General features: G+C 39.3%; 1 protein-coding gene across 12 annotated transcripts in view; it reads left to right on the plus strand.

Annotated features, from left to right (window-relative positions):
- The window catches only part of LOC129721707 (teneurin-m), a 440502-nt gene that overhangs the window by 399157 nt on the left and 26262 nt on the right, over positions 1-15083 (plus strand). For 11 of the 12 annotated variants that reach the window (XM_055674594.1, XM_055674598.1, XM_055674595.1 and 8 more), the window contains 3 exons: positions 6414-6755; positions 9057-9334; positions 10407-10623. In XM_055674594.1, coding sequence (XP_055530569.1) covers positions 6414-6755; positions 9057-9334; positions 10407-10623 — 837 coding nt within the window. Of the gene's footprint in view, positions 1-6413; positions 6756-6802; positions 8385-9056; positions 9335-10406; positions 10624-15083 lie in introns of those variants that run through there. The other variant, XM_055674593.1, reaches the window with a different exon arrangement.

Raw genomic sequence — 15083 nt, forward strand, 5'->3', positions numbered from 1 at the left:
TCGAGGTGATGCGACCAAAAAAGGATCGAGTCTTGTTTTTTTAGAATTTCAAGTATTCAAAAAATAACTAATGGACACAAAGCTAAGCAAAGTCTTGGTGCTACATTTCGTATCGGAACTCGACCTTCTGTTTCTTATACACAGACTTCGCAGCTTACTGTTGAGTGTACATGACAATTGCGGGGCTAGCGCTACGATCCTACTGACACTAGCAGTCGCTTCCCGATCCGAGACTCGAACGACGAGCTTGTTGGGTCAGCATCGTACCTCGAGACCAGCTGGAAGAGTCTACTATTGAACACAATTTATTCCTAAGTTTGGAAGTATTTAATTAGCTCTCGAGTTGAAATTACAGATATTAATCGGGATTGTGACTTTTTATCATACATTTTGATTTTTTCCATTTTACGAGTCCGAGCGTAAAAATCTCAGCTTCCACTGAATAAACAGCGCTCAAACTGCTACTCTTAGCATGCTCCAGAAGAGCAAACAATCGATCGAAGTCTCACACACGTAGTCTTTTAAATTCAAGAGCAAATTAGCTTTTGCGAGGTGATCGCGACCAAAAAAGAGCTTGTTTTTTTTTTTCAATTTAAAATAATTACATTTACACAATCCAACGCCAAAATTGAAAGCATTCTAATATCTCCATAAGTTGAAATTACAGGTATTGATGCGAATCGAAATCGTGGCTTTTTCTTCGCTATTTCGAGGTTAGGTTTCTTTTAATTCTACGATTTTGAGCGTAGAAATTTCAGTTTCCACTTAACAAACAGCGCTCAAATTGCTACTCTAAGCATGCGCCGGCGATGCAAACAATCGATCATAGTTTCACACCCGTAGTGCTAATAACTCAAAGAAAATTAGCTTGTAAAATTCCAGGTGATCTCGATCAAAACACATTTCGTCAACTTCTGTTTTTTTGTTTTTTGAAATTTATTTAATCCTAAATTTGATAGTATTCTAATAGCTCGAGTTGAAATTATAAATAATTATCGAGATTGTGGCTTTTTCCATACAATTTCCAGGTTGGGTTTCTTTTCACTTCAGGTCTTTGAACGTAAAAATCACGGCTACCACTGAATGAACAGCGCTCAAATTGCTACTCTAAGAATGTGCCGGCTGTGCAAACAATCAATCAAACTTTGCCGCACATCAATAAGTCAAAAGAAAATTTGCTTGCAAAATGGTAGGTGACCGCGACCAAAAGAGGAGTTGAAGGTTTGTATTTGTGGAATTTCAAGTATTCAAAGAAAAAAATTTAACACAATTGAATCTTACATTTGAAAGTATTCTAACTACTTCTTAAGTCGAAAATACAGACATTGATCGGGATTGTGGATCTTTTCCATACAATTTCGAGATCTGATTTCTTTTCACTTCACAACTTTGAGCGTAAAAATATTAACTCCCATAATATAAACAGCGCTCAATTTTTTATTCTAAGCATGCTTTAGTGGAGCAAACAATCGATCAAAGTTTCACGCCCTTAGTCTTTATAATTCAAGGGAAAATTAGCTCACAAAATTCGAGGTGATGTCGACCAAAAGAGATTATATCAAGTCCTGTTTGTTTTTTTAAGAATTTCAAGTATTCAAAAAAATTATTCAACACAATTTAATCCTGAATTTGAAGGGATTTAGATAACTCCTTAATTTGAAATTACAGATGTTATTCGTAATTGTGAATTTATTCTCAACAATTTAGATTAGGTTAGTTTTTTTCCATTTCACGGCGTTTAGCGTAAAAATCCAGCTCCCACTGAGTAAACAGCGCATGCTTCGGCGGTGCAAACAATCGATCAAACTTTTACGCACATAGTCTTTATGACTCGAGAGAAAATTACCTTGTAAAATTCGAAGTGATCACGACCAAAAAATATATCAGAAACTTCTGTTTTTTAAAATCTCAAATATTCAAAGACATAAATTTTACAAAATTTAATCCTAAATTTGAAAGCATTCTAACGACCCCTAGAGCTAAATTACAGATATTAATCAGGATTCTAGCGTTTCTCCATTCGATATCATGGTTAGGTTTCGTTTCACTTCACAACCTCGAGTGTATAAATCTCTACTTCCACTAAATAAACAGTGCTCAAATTGCTACTCTAAGCATGCACCGGCGGTGAGAACAATCGAGCAAACTTTCACGCACATAATCTTTATAATTCAAAAGAAAATTAGCTTGTGAAATTCCAGGTGATCGCGACCAAAAAAGATTTTGTTAGCTTCTTGGTTTTCAAATTTCAAGTATTCAAAGCAAAAAATCTACACAATCTAATCCTAAAATTGAAATTATTTCTAAAGCTCCTTAGTTTAAATTACAGATATTATTCGGGATTGAGGCTTTTTACCTGTATGATATGGTATGGTATGGTTATTTGGAGGTTAGGTTTCTTTTCGCCCCAAGATTTCGCGCTTAATATCTCAACTTCCAGTAAATAAACAGCGCTCAAATTGCTACCCTTGATCTGCGCCGGCGATGCAAACAATCGATCAAAGTTTCACGCACGTAGTATTATTAATTCGCGAGAAAATTAGTTTGTAAAATTTGAGGTGAGCACGACCAGATAGATAACATAATGTCTTCTTAAACTGAAAAAAATATGTAAGATTATAGCTTTCTAACAGTTGTTTGTTTTGCTAGACACGAAAAAAAGGAAATGCGTCATATCTTCAGAAAATGCAATAAAGTTTTCCCGTGAGCAATCAAAGAAGTCGCCTCTTTGAACCCAGCGAGCAATTATTTTGACCTGGCTAGGGGCACCATAATTCGCAGAAATGGCTGAAAACTTTTGGTGTTTCATATTTTTTCAGTTTAAACTCTAGGGAAATATTTTTCTCGCTTTTTTCGATCGCTGTAATTCACATCTAATATTGTTAAAAAATAATACGTCTTCCACCTGTTCATCAATAAAACAATCAAGCAAAAATAAAACACCAGAGAAAATTGAAGTAGGGTAGAAGCACCGGTTTTGGCCATGATAGAATAAAATTGATAATTGTGAAGAAGTATCTTAAATTACTCCTATTTCGAAGTTTCCTATTGAAACTGCTGTTGTTATTCGACAAATACATTACTTACTGTAGCAAACAAATATGCGTGTTTTACTTTTAATGGAACTCAATATACTCTCACAGGTTTACTGTACAGTCTAACGTTTAGGTAATTTGAAAGTTGTTTTTGATAGAGCATAATTTTGTTTAAATTTGTACATTTCTATAGCGAATTTTGTTACCAGCATCAGGCACAACTTATTACAGCACATGGATAAAAAAAATAGGCATTATGGTATGATTTTTCTCTGCAATATCAAAAATAACAGAAGCTTCCGAAAACGATCAATGATCCATTCTTGGCCTCATATCAAAGCAATTCCATAATTTATAATCCTGATATTGGCCATATGTAAACAAATCCATGGTAACGTATTAACATTGATGCAAAACATAAAAAGTACGAAGTTTTTCGGGCTGTCATAAGATATCGCATGAGATTCGTGAAAACACACAACTGGTTTTGGATAAGAAAGATTATATTACTACAGCACCGCTATTTGATGGAACACATCCGTTCCGCATAATATATCCGTTTTCTATTGGTTCAGATTATTTACAAAATTGTAACTTCGGTTGTATCTACCGAAACTAACGCTTCGGACTTTTAACTATAGTTGGTAAATAATACAAATAAGTTTCTATGTGAAAAAAGCAAAGAGCGGAAGCTTATTAATAAAGATAAATGATCACTGATGTGATGTCAGTGTTATTAAATATCCTACTCAATTCGAATAAAATTCTAGCTCGAAGTACTTTGCACTGCTAGCTATGTGTGAATATAATATTATTATTTAGTTTAATTAAAAGATATACTGGCTTTTAAGTAAGTTTAATAACGAGCATTTTCTGCTGATTAAATATATCTACATGGTGAAGTCAAAGCGAATTGGCCAAAATAGGAACCCCGAGTGGCCAATCAAGAAATGCTATGGCCAAAATAAGAGCCTAGAGAAGTTTTTTGGTTGGAAAATATATAAACAAAATAACATAATTTTACTATTTAAACTCAATGTTAGTGAAAAATATAGACGAGTTCATCCGATTTCCACGTTGAACTGATTCAATTACACATTTTTCGAAGGAAGCAGGCCAAATGCTTCTCTTCAATAACATACTATGGCCAAAACCGGTGCTTTTACCCTACGGTAGGATTTTTTTTACGTGGGCTGCTTTTCTCTATTAGGTAAAAACGGTACAAGATATCGACCTTATTTCAATCACGTTTTTCGTTTTAGGCCAAAAATAATCATATATCCGTTTTAAGAAAAAAATCACAATTTTTCGTGTAAATACATACTGAAAATATAAAATATTTTATTTTGGTCTCTAGAATGACTACTATTATATTCATGACTAGTATTATATTCAACAAGGTTCAAACTTTTAGGAAAGTTTTCTTTGTTATATTTCCAACTTAAAAAGTCACCTTTTTACGCGGTCCCATGCAAATTTGAAAAGCATCACCCGCGAAAACAAAAATTTTGTATATGTAAGTGTGAATATATAAAAATTTTTTGAGCTTTATTATAATTTTTTTTTTGAGCTTAATTCAATATTTAATCGTCTTGATAAAGACGATTCACATGAGATTAAATTTGAATTTTTCTACACTCCTATTATATAATGAACCAGGAGTGTGCTTAGAGTGAGTTAAAACAAATAGATCAGGTTTGGTGGAAATTTTGGTAAATTTCCATTTAACCTCATTTAAAGGGTGGAACGACCAAAAAGTGCTTAACTTCAAAGGGATTAGAGTGTTTGGGGACGGGAAAGTGCAAGTTGGCAGAGATATGTGAAAACATTAAATTGTCTAAATTCGAAAAAAATATTTGATTTGGCAGACGATAAGCCGTTTCTGCAACAGCACACGGGAACTTACGGAAGACGAAAAAAAGTCGTTGGGAGCGAGCAGCAATTCAAGGTGATCTGACGTGTAGCAGCTGAGATGGCCGACCCCGAGCATTCGTTTTTCGCCTTTCAGTGTACCGGCGTCAGTCAAATTTTCATCAGAACTAACTACTGAAACACGTTTTAGATCCTACCTACGCCCAGAAAATTGACCTAAAGTTATTTGCTTGATCCAGCTGAGTGTGTGAACTCGTTACGACAGGTTACTTCTGATGGGAATGCTACTGATGTACCGGACATTGGTAGTGTTGGCAGAAAACAAGATTTTCGGGATTTAACCCTCTAGTGCCCAGTGTCGCATTTAGACGCTCTCTAATTGAACCTCTAAAAGGCTTCAACAAGAACTTAAAAAATGTTTATAAAGCTTCATAGTGATTTTTTCGAAGTCCGTCTAAACACTAAATCGATGTACTGAGCTTTGAACATATAAAGCTCTTCTTAGAGACAACCTAGCTCTTCAGTGTCCTCGGCAAAATTGGTGGGCATCTAAAGTACTATACTTTAACACAATGTAGTGCATTGATAGAGCATAACTGAGCTCCCTAGAGAGGTAAATGCAAAAAAGTAGGTTTTTCTATACAAATTTTCATACAAATTTGGAATGCAATGCGCTAAGCGGAGACAAAACCAATCAACTTCAAGTAAGTTTAGAATTGATTGGGGCCCCAAAAGGAACCAAAAAGCTCGGTTCTGGAATATCGATAACTTTGCCCCACCTTAACAAACATACTATAAACGTTATTTTGTCTTAACACTTTTCGGTTGTTCCACTCTTTCCGTGTAAAAAGATATGCCAATTATTATACCATGAGTTTGGGGCAAACTTCACCTATCAACCAAGACTTTGGTGTTCAAAATCCAAGATTAGAAGCATTTGAGTAGAACACATTCTCGTTACGCTTTTCACAACTCCCCACATAACTAAAGTGAGACGTAGTCCTACGTGAAAACAAATAAATTCCGAAATCCACATAAAAACTGCGTAAATCTAAAAAAAAATCGAGAAGTAACAAATATTGTTTGAGTGAAAGTTGGGAAAACTTCTCTGCCTTGAAAAAAAAAATCTTACTCAAAAAAATTTCATAGCCGAGTTTGCGTAAAATGCCTCACAACTCGACCCATTAGGCACACATGCCTCCGTGTTGCTCCCTAATTCAGATTCAGCTTTCTGCAGCAGTGCGGTTCTCTGGTTTTGATGAGAATTGCCAATCGTGTATCGATTAACAGATCCAGCTGTCATCGCTTCTATGTTCACAACATGAGTCAACACTACGGGTTGTCACACACTCGCACACACACTCGTCCAGCCTGCTGTGATTGGTTCTGTCTATCGTGTTGCGGTTTTCGCACTAAACTGCCTCCACCTCCCGCTGTGGCATCATCGTCATCATCATGTGGCAAAAAAGCCGAGCTAATTAATCTCTTTTCTCCTATCATTTGCAGCATCTAACGTATTAAGTATATCATATCCAACCACCAATCCCTGTACAGTTCTAGTCGATGAAAAAGCAGAAATCTCTGCGGCCAAAAGTACGATAGCGAATGCGAACCGGGCATCGGATCCAGCGGAAAGTGGCACGGCATCCGGTCGGGTGAAACCAGCTGCTGGCGGTAGTAGCATCGGCAGCAGCAACATCGGTGGCGGTGGCATCAGCAGTGCTGCCGATTCGCCCTCGCTAAGTTCCGCTTCCACATCCGCGTCTTCATCAGCGGCGTCAACCGCGCCGGCCAACAGCAATAGCATTAGCAATGCAAACAGCAACAGCAACAACAACAATAACGGAGGTATAGTAAACATTCCCGTTTCGCAACACAGTAGACCACGTAGAAGTGTTCCTAACAGCAATCACCTAGGCAACGGCCTACTAAGGGGGAATGACGCCGGGATGTCACAACCGCAAATGGCTGATGACGGGCATGATGCTGATTATTCTGATAATTTAGTTTTGCATGACATTAGCGTAGATTCTAGTACAACAATCACTGACGACGGCACTACCGATGGTGATGGTATTAACGATAATGGTGTTAGCTCATCTACCACCCTTTCCACCGCCAGCGGCGGCAGCATTCCGGGTGGCGACGTAACAACATCATTATTCCAAGCCTACACTCCCATTTTGTCTTCGTCTTCTCCCGTGCACGGAATCGTTCCTATTGTTTCCGATGTTTTGTTTGTCTCTGCAACTACTACTACTCCTACTCCTACTTCCACCACTCATCCAACTTCCGCTTTACCGCAATCACAATCATTACCGTTATCTTCCGGTTCCGGTACGCTGGAACTAAATGAGCAACCATATGAGGAGTCTAACGACGACGAGGCTGACAACGAGTTCGGGCAGAGTTTGCAATTAACTGGGAGTCCCACCGCCAGCTCATCCTATTACGATTCCGAGCAGGACGAGCCGGAGAAGGATGATGAAATTTTTACCGCTAATGATAATGGCATAACATATGTTACAACCAACGACGATGATCCTGATTTAATCACAAATAATTCATTCGATGTCGAACCAGGCGCCTCGACAGTACCAGCAGCAGCGGTTTTCCCCGTCGACGACATTCCGATTGAAGTCGACGCAAAGCTACGCTTTGTGGAAGAGGAAAAACTACCGAATGACGATCCGTCAGCGCACTACATACATTTGGCACCAGGCGGGCCAGCAGCAATGGACGACATCGTAGATGTCGAACTAATTAGCCTCGAGGATGGTCCAGTGAGTGGCGAAGAGACGAAGAAGTCACGCAACAAACTTTACTACAAGAACGTACAGGAGCATGACACGGAACGGGTAGAAATTCATACACTCCCGGCTGAGCCGAGCGCCGGTGAAAGTCATTCAATTCCAATTACCGCCTCGCCACCGGTTCCGGTTTTCCTGCTGCACGAAGGCAATTCGACGGCTGGTGGCCAGCAAAATGGGTCCATTTTGCCACGGCTGCTGGTCAACATATCCATTGCAAGTGACCACGGAACCGGAACGGTCCAACACTCCGTTTATGTGCTCCAGGTTTCAATTCCAACGCCTCCGGAGTATGTCCCAAACCCGAAACCAAGCAGCGAATTCGACCCCGAAATGGAAGACTCGAACAGCGCCTGTTCTCCTCCCGAACCTCCCCCGGTTCCACCATGTCCTATCAAATGTCCTAATCTATCCCGATATGAAAAGTATCAGGTCATAAGTGTAATCGACGATAGCGGTTCCTTGGAGGATGTCGTGGAAAGTTCAGATTTACTAGCTAATGATACAACCGAGCAGGAGTCAACCACGACTAGCCCAGAAGAAGAAGAGGAGCAGCAACAAACAACAGATGTGACGACCACGGAAGAAGCCCAGCAGGATGCCACGACGGCAGCAGTGCAGCAACAATGCCCCAAGGTCGTCATACCACCCATTCTGATCCTGGAAGGTGAGCTAGGAAGAGAAACAAAAAAAAACACCATCTGTACATACCGGCGAATATATATAGGACATCACCATCATCATCGTCGTCATCGATAAGCAACGGAAAATTTTCCTAGAATCCACATCCGACGTGCTAACCAAAAATCGCATCCCGTTCAACATTCCACGGCTAGCTAACACGTTCCGCAGCTTTTTTTGCCCCTCCCTTCGTCTCCTTATTCACAGTGCCTTATCTTACCCCCTCAGGGGTGGGTATCTATGTGCACACGAAAAAAAAACCGAAAATGCTTTGCATGCTCGACTTGCTTCACTTTTGTTTTAACACACTAAGCATTAGAATTTAATTAATATTCACCAAGCGTTCATCCACTTCTGGGGCATTATAGGGAGCCACCAGTGCCGCTAGTGCTTTATCCGTGGCGTACTAACTAACTTTTCTCATTTCTTTTTTCTTCTTTTCTTCTCTTCCTGTCCCTTCTCTAACGCTAACGCAAACCATCGAACTTCCGACTCTGTGAACTGCGCGAACAACTGCACAAAAACAAAAATCCGACGGCATCGCCTACTGTTCCACTATTTTCTCGATTGTGTATGGTTATGTTTTTTTTTTTGCGTGTGTATGTGTGTGCGCGCGTGTCAACAACAAAAAAAAAATAAACCACCAACTACAAACCAGGTGCCCGAACATTCCCAGCACGAAGTTTCCCACCCGATGGCACCACCTTCTCGCAGATCAACCTCGGCCAGCGCCTCTCGAAGGAAATTCCCCCGTACAGCTACTGGAACATGCAGTTCTACCAGTCGGAACCGGCCTACGTTAAGTTCGACTACGGAATACCGCGGGGAGCGTCGATCGGTGTCTATGCCCGCCGGAATGCGCTGCCAACGCACACCCAGTACCACTTCAAGGAGGTGCTGAGCGGTTTCAACGCACGCCAGACACGTGCCACCCATGTAAGTATCCATTCAGCTGAGTTCGGTAGTCTGCTTTGATGGAGTGGATAGATGGCGACACCGTCGTCTGCTAGAATCATCGATTTCTAATTAACTAGGCTCACCTTCATAGGCCAACAACTCATGAGGGATTTCATTCCAATTCGTCCTTTTTAAAAAAATCAAAACTAACAAAGTTCTGTTCTGTAAAGGCTGTCTGCCAACCGAGAGAGAGGTGAATTAGCATAAAATCCCGCATAGGTAAATTCCATAACCGAAGCCGGAGTCTAATATCTCAAATTCTCGCCAATCCGGGCGAACACCTCATCACGCCACTGTCACTGTCGGCAAAGCTCCGGCATACCGGCAAATTGATTCCTGCGTCTTCCGTGCGTGCGTACGTACCTAGCAGACGCATAAATACATACCTTTCCGGCCGCGTGCCACACGTCTAGAATTTTGCACCCCTTCCTGCCGGCAGCTCGACAATCATCGCGCACATAAATGTCGGTCGATGAAGCATCTACGATGGCACTCCAGATTCACACCGGAGGGGCTTGCGGGTTTCGCAATGCCGCGCGTTGCACTTATTAATTAAGGGATTGAAAATAGATAAAGTGCGAGCGAGTGAGCGTCTAAGGGATGTCGGTTTTCTGCTCGGTAATTGATTTCTTTTTGATCGAGCTTCACCGCACCGAACCTGTCTCCTGTCGCTGCTCTGCTGGGAAGGGAAAGTCCCTCTCGGCTATGTGTTTATTAATCGAAGCGAGAAACTAGATTATATAATCTGCTTCATTCGTTGGTGGTATAACTCAATTCATTCCGAGAGACGAGGGTGCGCAGCATCCCTTCCCACATCTGTTGGCTAGGATTTATTTATACTTTCATCTAGCGCTCTAATCCAAGCGGCTCAGAAACAGAATCCATTACAGTGATGGAAAAGAGCTATTGTTCGGGCGGGTTATCGAGCGATTTATCTACCATATCAAACCAGGCTATCGATTTCTTCTCCTGTTGATGTAACGCAATAATTAAAATGCCAAAATCCCTGAATGGCGGGGGCAATTTTGTTGTTTTCCCTCCACTTTTGCAGCCGTCGATGCGCCGTGAAGTAACCCGCTACATGGAACCGGGCCACTGGTTCCTGTCGATCTACAACGACGATGGCGACGCCCAGGAGCTCACCTTCTACGCAATCGTAGCCGAGGACATGACCCAGAACTGCCCGAACGGATGCTCCGGAAATGGGCAGTGCCTGCTCGGGCACTGCCAGTGCAATCCGGGCTACGGCGGGGACGACTGCAGCGAGAGTAAGTTATTTAGCGTAGTTTGTATCTATTTTGGGTTGTGTTTTCATGCAAGTTCAAGACGTCAAAATGTTCTAAAGTATGCTCCTCACATGGTAAATTAGAATATTAATAAATTATTATCATCAATTAACCTGGGTCATCAAACTCCTTCTTAGTGCATCATACTTCATCGTTGTTTTCAACGTATATGATTTAGTATTCCATACACTTTACTTTTAATTACACTTCCGCACCTGTCATCATGTTTTCCCATTCTGAATTGGATCTAAGTTCGAATTTCAACACTAAAAGGTCAAAATAGAGGGGTGAAACTGAAGCAAACTTAAAACTGTTAGTCGAAAATTTTGAAATTGCCACGATAAAAATTGAGAAATAATTGGAGTTTGCTGCCAATTGGATATTGGACTTTTTCCAACTTTTTATCCTCTGAAAGCTTCCATTCAAAAAGTTTTGGTCCCCTTGGATTTTAAATTTTAAAACTTTTTTGTGCCAAAAATAACTTTTAAATTCTTGCCGTTAGGGGCCGTTCCTAAACCACGTGGTCATAAAGAGGGGGATGGGGGGGTTTGTCAAAAGACCACGAAAGACCACGCACGGGGGTGGGGGGGTTTACGAAATGACCACGTGATCTTTTTTCCTGACTTATAGTTTATTGTTGCCACCAAGTCAACAATGAAGCTTTTGCATTTTAGAAAAATAGAAAATTTTTGGCACTTGACAAATGAAAAGATCACGTGATCAAAGTCGCATGGGGAGGGGGGGGGGGTGTTGGCCACAATACCACGGGGTGGCGGTACGGGGGTCTAAAACACGATCAAAATATGTCAATCTCTTTCATTTTCAATTATTAGAATTTCGGGCCTTTGATTCGTACACTCATAGCTTTGACCTTCGACTCTTTGTCTTTCGGAATCTTGTACTCATAGACAATTGGATTAAGACATCCTGAGTGTTTGTCCAGTAACGTTGATGGCTTGAGCTTTGGGTGATTTTGAATGTTTGAAATTCGAAGACAATTGAAACTTTGACCTTTTGTCGTTTCGGAATCTTGATTGGGAAGTTTGATGCTTCTGAACTCCTGTGTAAATTTGAGAAATTAGATAAAAACGATTTGACAAATCAAGAATACACACTGCTCATAATCTTTCTCAACATTTGTCTGCAATTACTTCAGGAATAACTAAAAGATATATATTTTCTTTGTAAGAAATGGATCTCCAGACTTTTAGTGGGATGAGTCAAAAATGAAATTCTTCTTATATATTCGAAAACAACGAATCATTTATGTAAAATAAATGAAAATAGTTTTTTTTTCTCTGATTCGAATATATATAAAATTCGATTATATATATCGAAAAGAAATCGGAGACTATATATAATCGAGTCCGACCTGTACTGTGAAGTTATAAATTTTTGACTCCTCGATCATTTAGATCCCGCTTTAATGTTTAGTACAAAAAGTTTACCAGGACACTTGGAAAATTAGAAATACAGAACAAAAGGAATTTAAAAACTAACTAACGTTCTCTTGTTTTTGTAAGATTTGGACCACTGCGACCATTATTTTGATCTTATGTGGTAGTTCCCTATCTTAGTCCCAATCCAACTCTTAATTTTACACATCTGAAATTTTGTCTCATTACATCTTCGTACTTCGTCCTTCATCATACTATATTGTATTCCATCATATTTCATCGTTGTTGGTTACCTCATAAGATTGTATTTTTCCTGACAATCATGAGCTCCGTTGAAATTGAGATCAAGAAAAAGATTGTAGCTATATTAAATTTTATGGCAAAAAAATCAATTTTTCAACTTTTCCATTGAAAATTTAGGAGGCCTAGCCTACTTTTCATAAGAAAATTTTACCCAATAACGTTTTGGAATGCAGCAAAATGCAAGGGTGCAAATAATCACTTGGGTTGTTTTTCGCAAGCCAATAAATGGCTCATTTTTTTAAGTACAATTTTAAACAATTTTGTATGACTTGAAATTCGTATTATTATTTTTTTTTAATGCACGTGCAATGCTCTCTGATATTGAAATTCCGCTTAGAACTTGAATACAATTTTGCCTTAAGCCCCAAATATTTTTTGTTCGCATGAATGAAAGACTTTATTAGGAACTCACTATGCACGTCTTTTTAACCGAAACGGTTTTCAACTCCATTGCCATTAGATTTTTCATGCCACCGAAGAAAACCATCGCAAAACAAATCATAAGCGCTTGCGATATTTTATCGCCATTTCCATTCAAAAAATATGCTAGTTATGTAGGTTACAAATATCTCAGACACTCTTATTCACTAATAGCAAGAGCTGCGAAAAAAATACTAGAATAAAACTCAGATTCACCTTTTAGGTTATCTTCGGCAAATCTTATGGGTGGTTCCCTTGTTGGCAAACAAACTACAGGGTATCACCATGAAAATGATACACTTTATTTATTCCATAAAATTAAAACAGAAGAATATTTCTTCTCTGTTTCTTTTCCAGTATCTCTACTGTAACGTGACAGTTGAATCAATTAAATCCTTCGCCTTTGCATTTGAATACGGCTCGCGAACGCTTTTCAAAATTGTTACCAACCGCACGCACGAATTCGATTGGCATTTCTTCCTAGATTTTCACCAAACGGTTTTAAAAAGTGTCCAAAGTCCCTAGGTTGAAAGTAGGAACTTTTTTATCCAAATAATTTTTTGACACAAGGCAACAAATGGTCTAGTTAATGACGTATTTTTTTCAGTGTGGACTCATCTTTGCTACCAGAGATTAGATCTATTGTGATATTGCTCAGGTGTTTTCTGTACTTCACACTTAATATTATTGATAGTAACACTATTGAAAGTTAGTGATACGCTTATTAGTCATATCCGTGCTTGTGTAAGCTTCACCTGTCCATTCAAGCTTACTGCTCTACTATACCGAGCCTCATCCTAACGATATCGCCCAATTAGTATTCCCTGGAGAGAACTTGATTACCTTACTCACACCAGTTTTATATAATCGGGACTTATGTTTGTTAGAAGGAGAGTCAACAGGCGTACTGTAGAATTCAGATTGAAGGAAGGGTACGAGGTGAAAAGCCTGAGAATAAACCCATGCTGAAAAGTTCTTTGACAACCAAATGGCCTGATTCTACTACGATTTGAACCCACGACCACCCACTTACCAAAGTGGACTTTGTAACCTTGCGGCTACGGAGCTCCCCGATTAAATGACGTGTTGTAAATAGTACTCTTTTTTAACTTCCCCTATCGATAAACAGCAGTGGCAACTTTCCTCTGCTAGATTATGTTCCCCAAACCATTACAGCTGAAGCATTCAGAAATCGTTCCACTCCTGCTTATTTGACTGGAATATCACGAAGACATGCTCCATACACACGGCTGTTCAGAACAGCCTTCAGCGTAAATAATTTTTCATCTGAATGAATATGTCTGGCAACCCTGTTGACAATACTCCTGCGAGACAATCCGTAAATCTTTTGTTTCTTGAAAACTCTGTATCCAGGGTCATTTTCGATTATTTAATGCATAGTATTATGGCTCATGTTCATTTCACGAGCCTTTTGAAGTAGAATACTTCTCTCAGGAAGTTCGGCTACATAGGGATGTGAAATGAAAATCTAAAACTAAAAAAAGTGAGAAATATGTCCAATTTCAAATGCTAATAAATCGGTTAGTTTTCGATGGATTTCCTTCGTTTTTGCAACAATCGATTACAAAATCTTCTAAGATTCCTACCAAATGCATGAAATTGCAATTTTATCATTCGAACTATTGTACTATTGAAAATTCTTAAGCCTTGTCAAAACATAAAATTCGACCTCTGATTGGTCGTTATACGATTGCTTTCCCAAGCACGGTCGGCAGAGTTATGGGCCTAGTAAATTGGGAATGCATCATTTGGCCTATATAAGAGCTTCATCAGATAATAAACAGACATTTCATCGGATATTAAATTGAACAACTGAAATTTGAAGAACACAAATGAATATTTGAAAAGTTAATATTTTCTCGTTTAGCGCTATAATGCAAAGTTAATTATCTTCATCTACATGCATACTCTGACTATTATTACGTGTTTGCGTTGCTTAGTGTTTGGCTACGGGCATGCAGAACGCAAATAACGGCGCGATGCGATTCGGCAAGACGAAATCTATTAAAAAAAAAAGAGCTGTACATTTCACCACGGAAAGGCGAATCGCATCGCGCCGGCATTCGCGTTCTGCATAACCGTAGCCTTTGTTCCGTTCCCGTTTAATGATGTCGTATTAAATGTGCATATTACAATTCGGCAGCACTTCAATTTCTCATTTGCACAAAATTTAAAAATATTCAATGAACTTCATTCAAAATATCAAACAAAAAGAAGTTACAATACTGCCAATGAACGGTCAACGTTTATTTACTAGAAAAAATGACTGGCACGCAAGCAGCCGGGTTATCTTTCTTGTAA

The sequence above is a fragment of the Wyeomyia smithii genome, chromosome 2 (genome assembly GCF_029784165.1).
Source record: "Wyeomyia smithii strain HCP4-BCI-WySm-NY-G18 chromosome 2, ASM2978416v1, whole genome shotgun sequence".
Classification (NCBI taxonomy): domain Eukaryota; kingdom Metazoa; phylum Arthropoda; class Insecta; order Diptera; family Culicidae; genus Wyeomyia; species Wyeomyia smithii.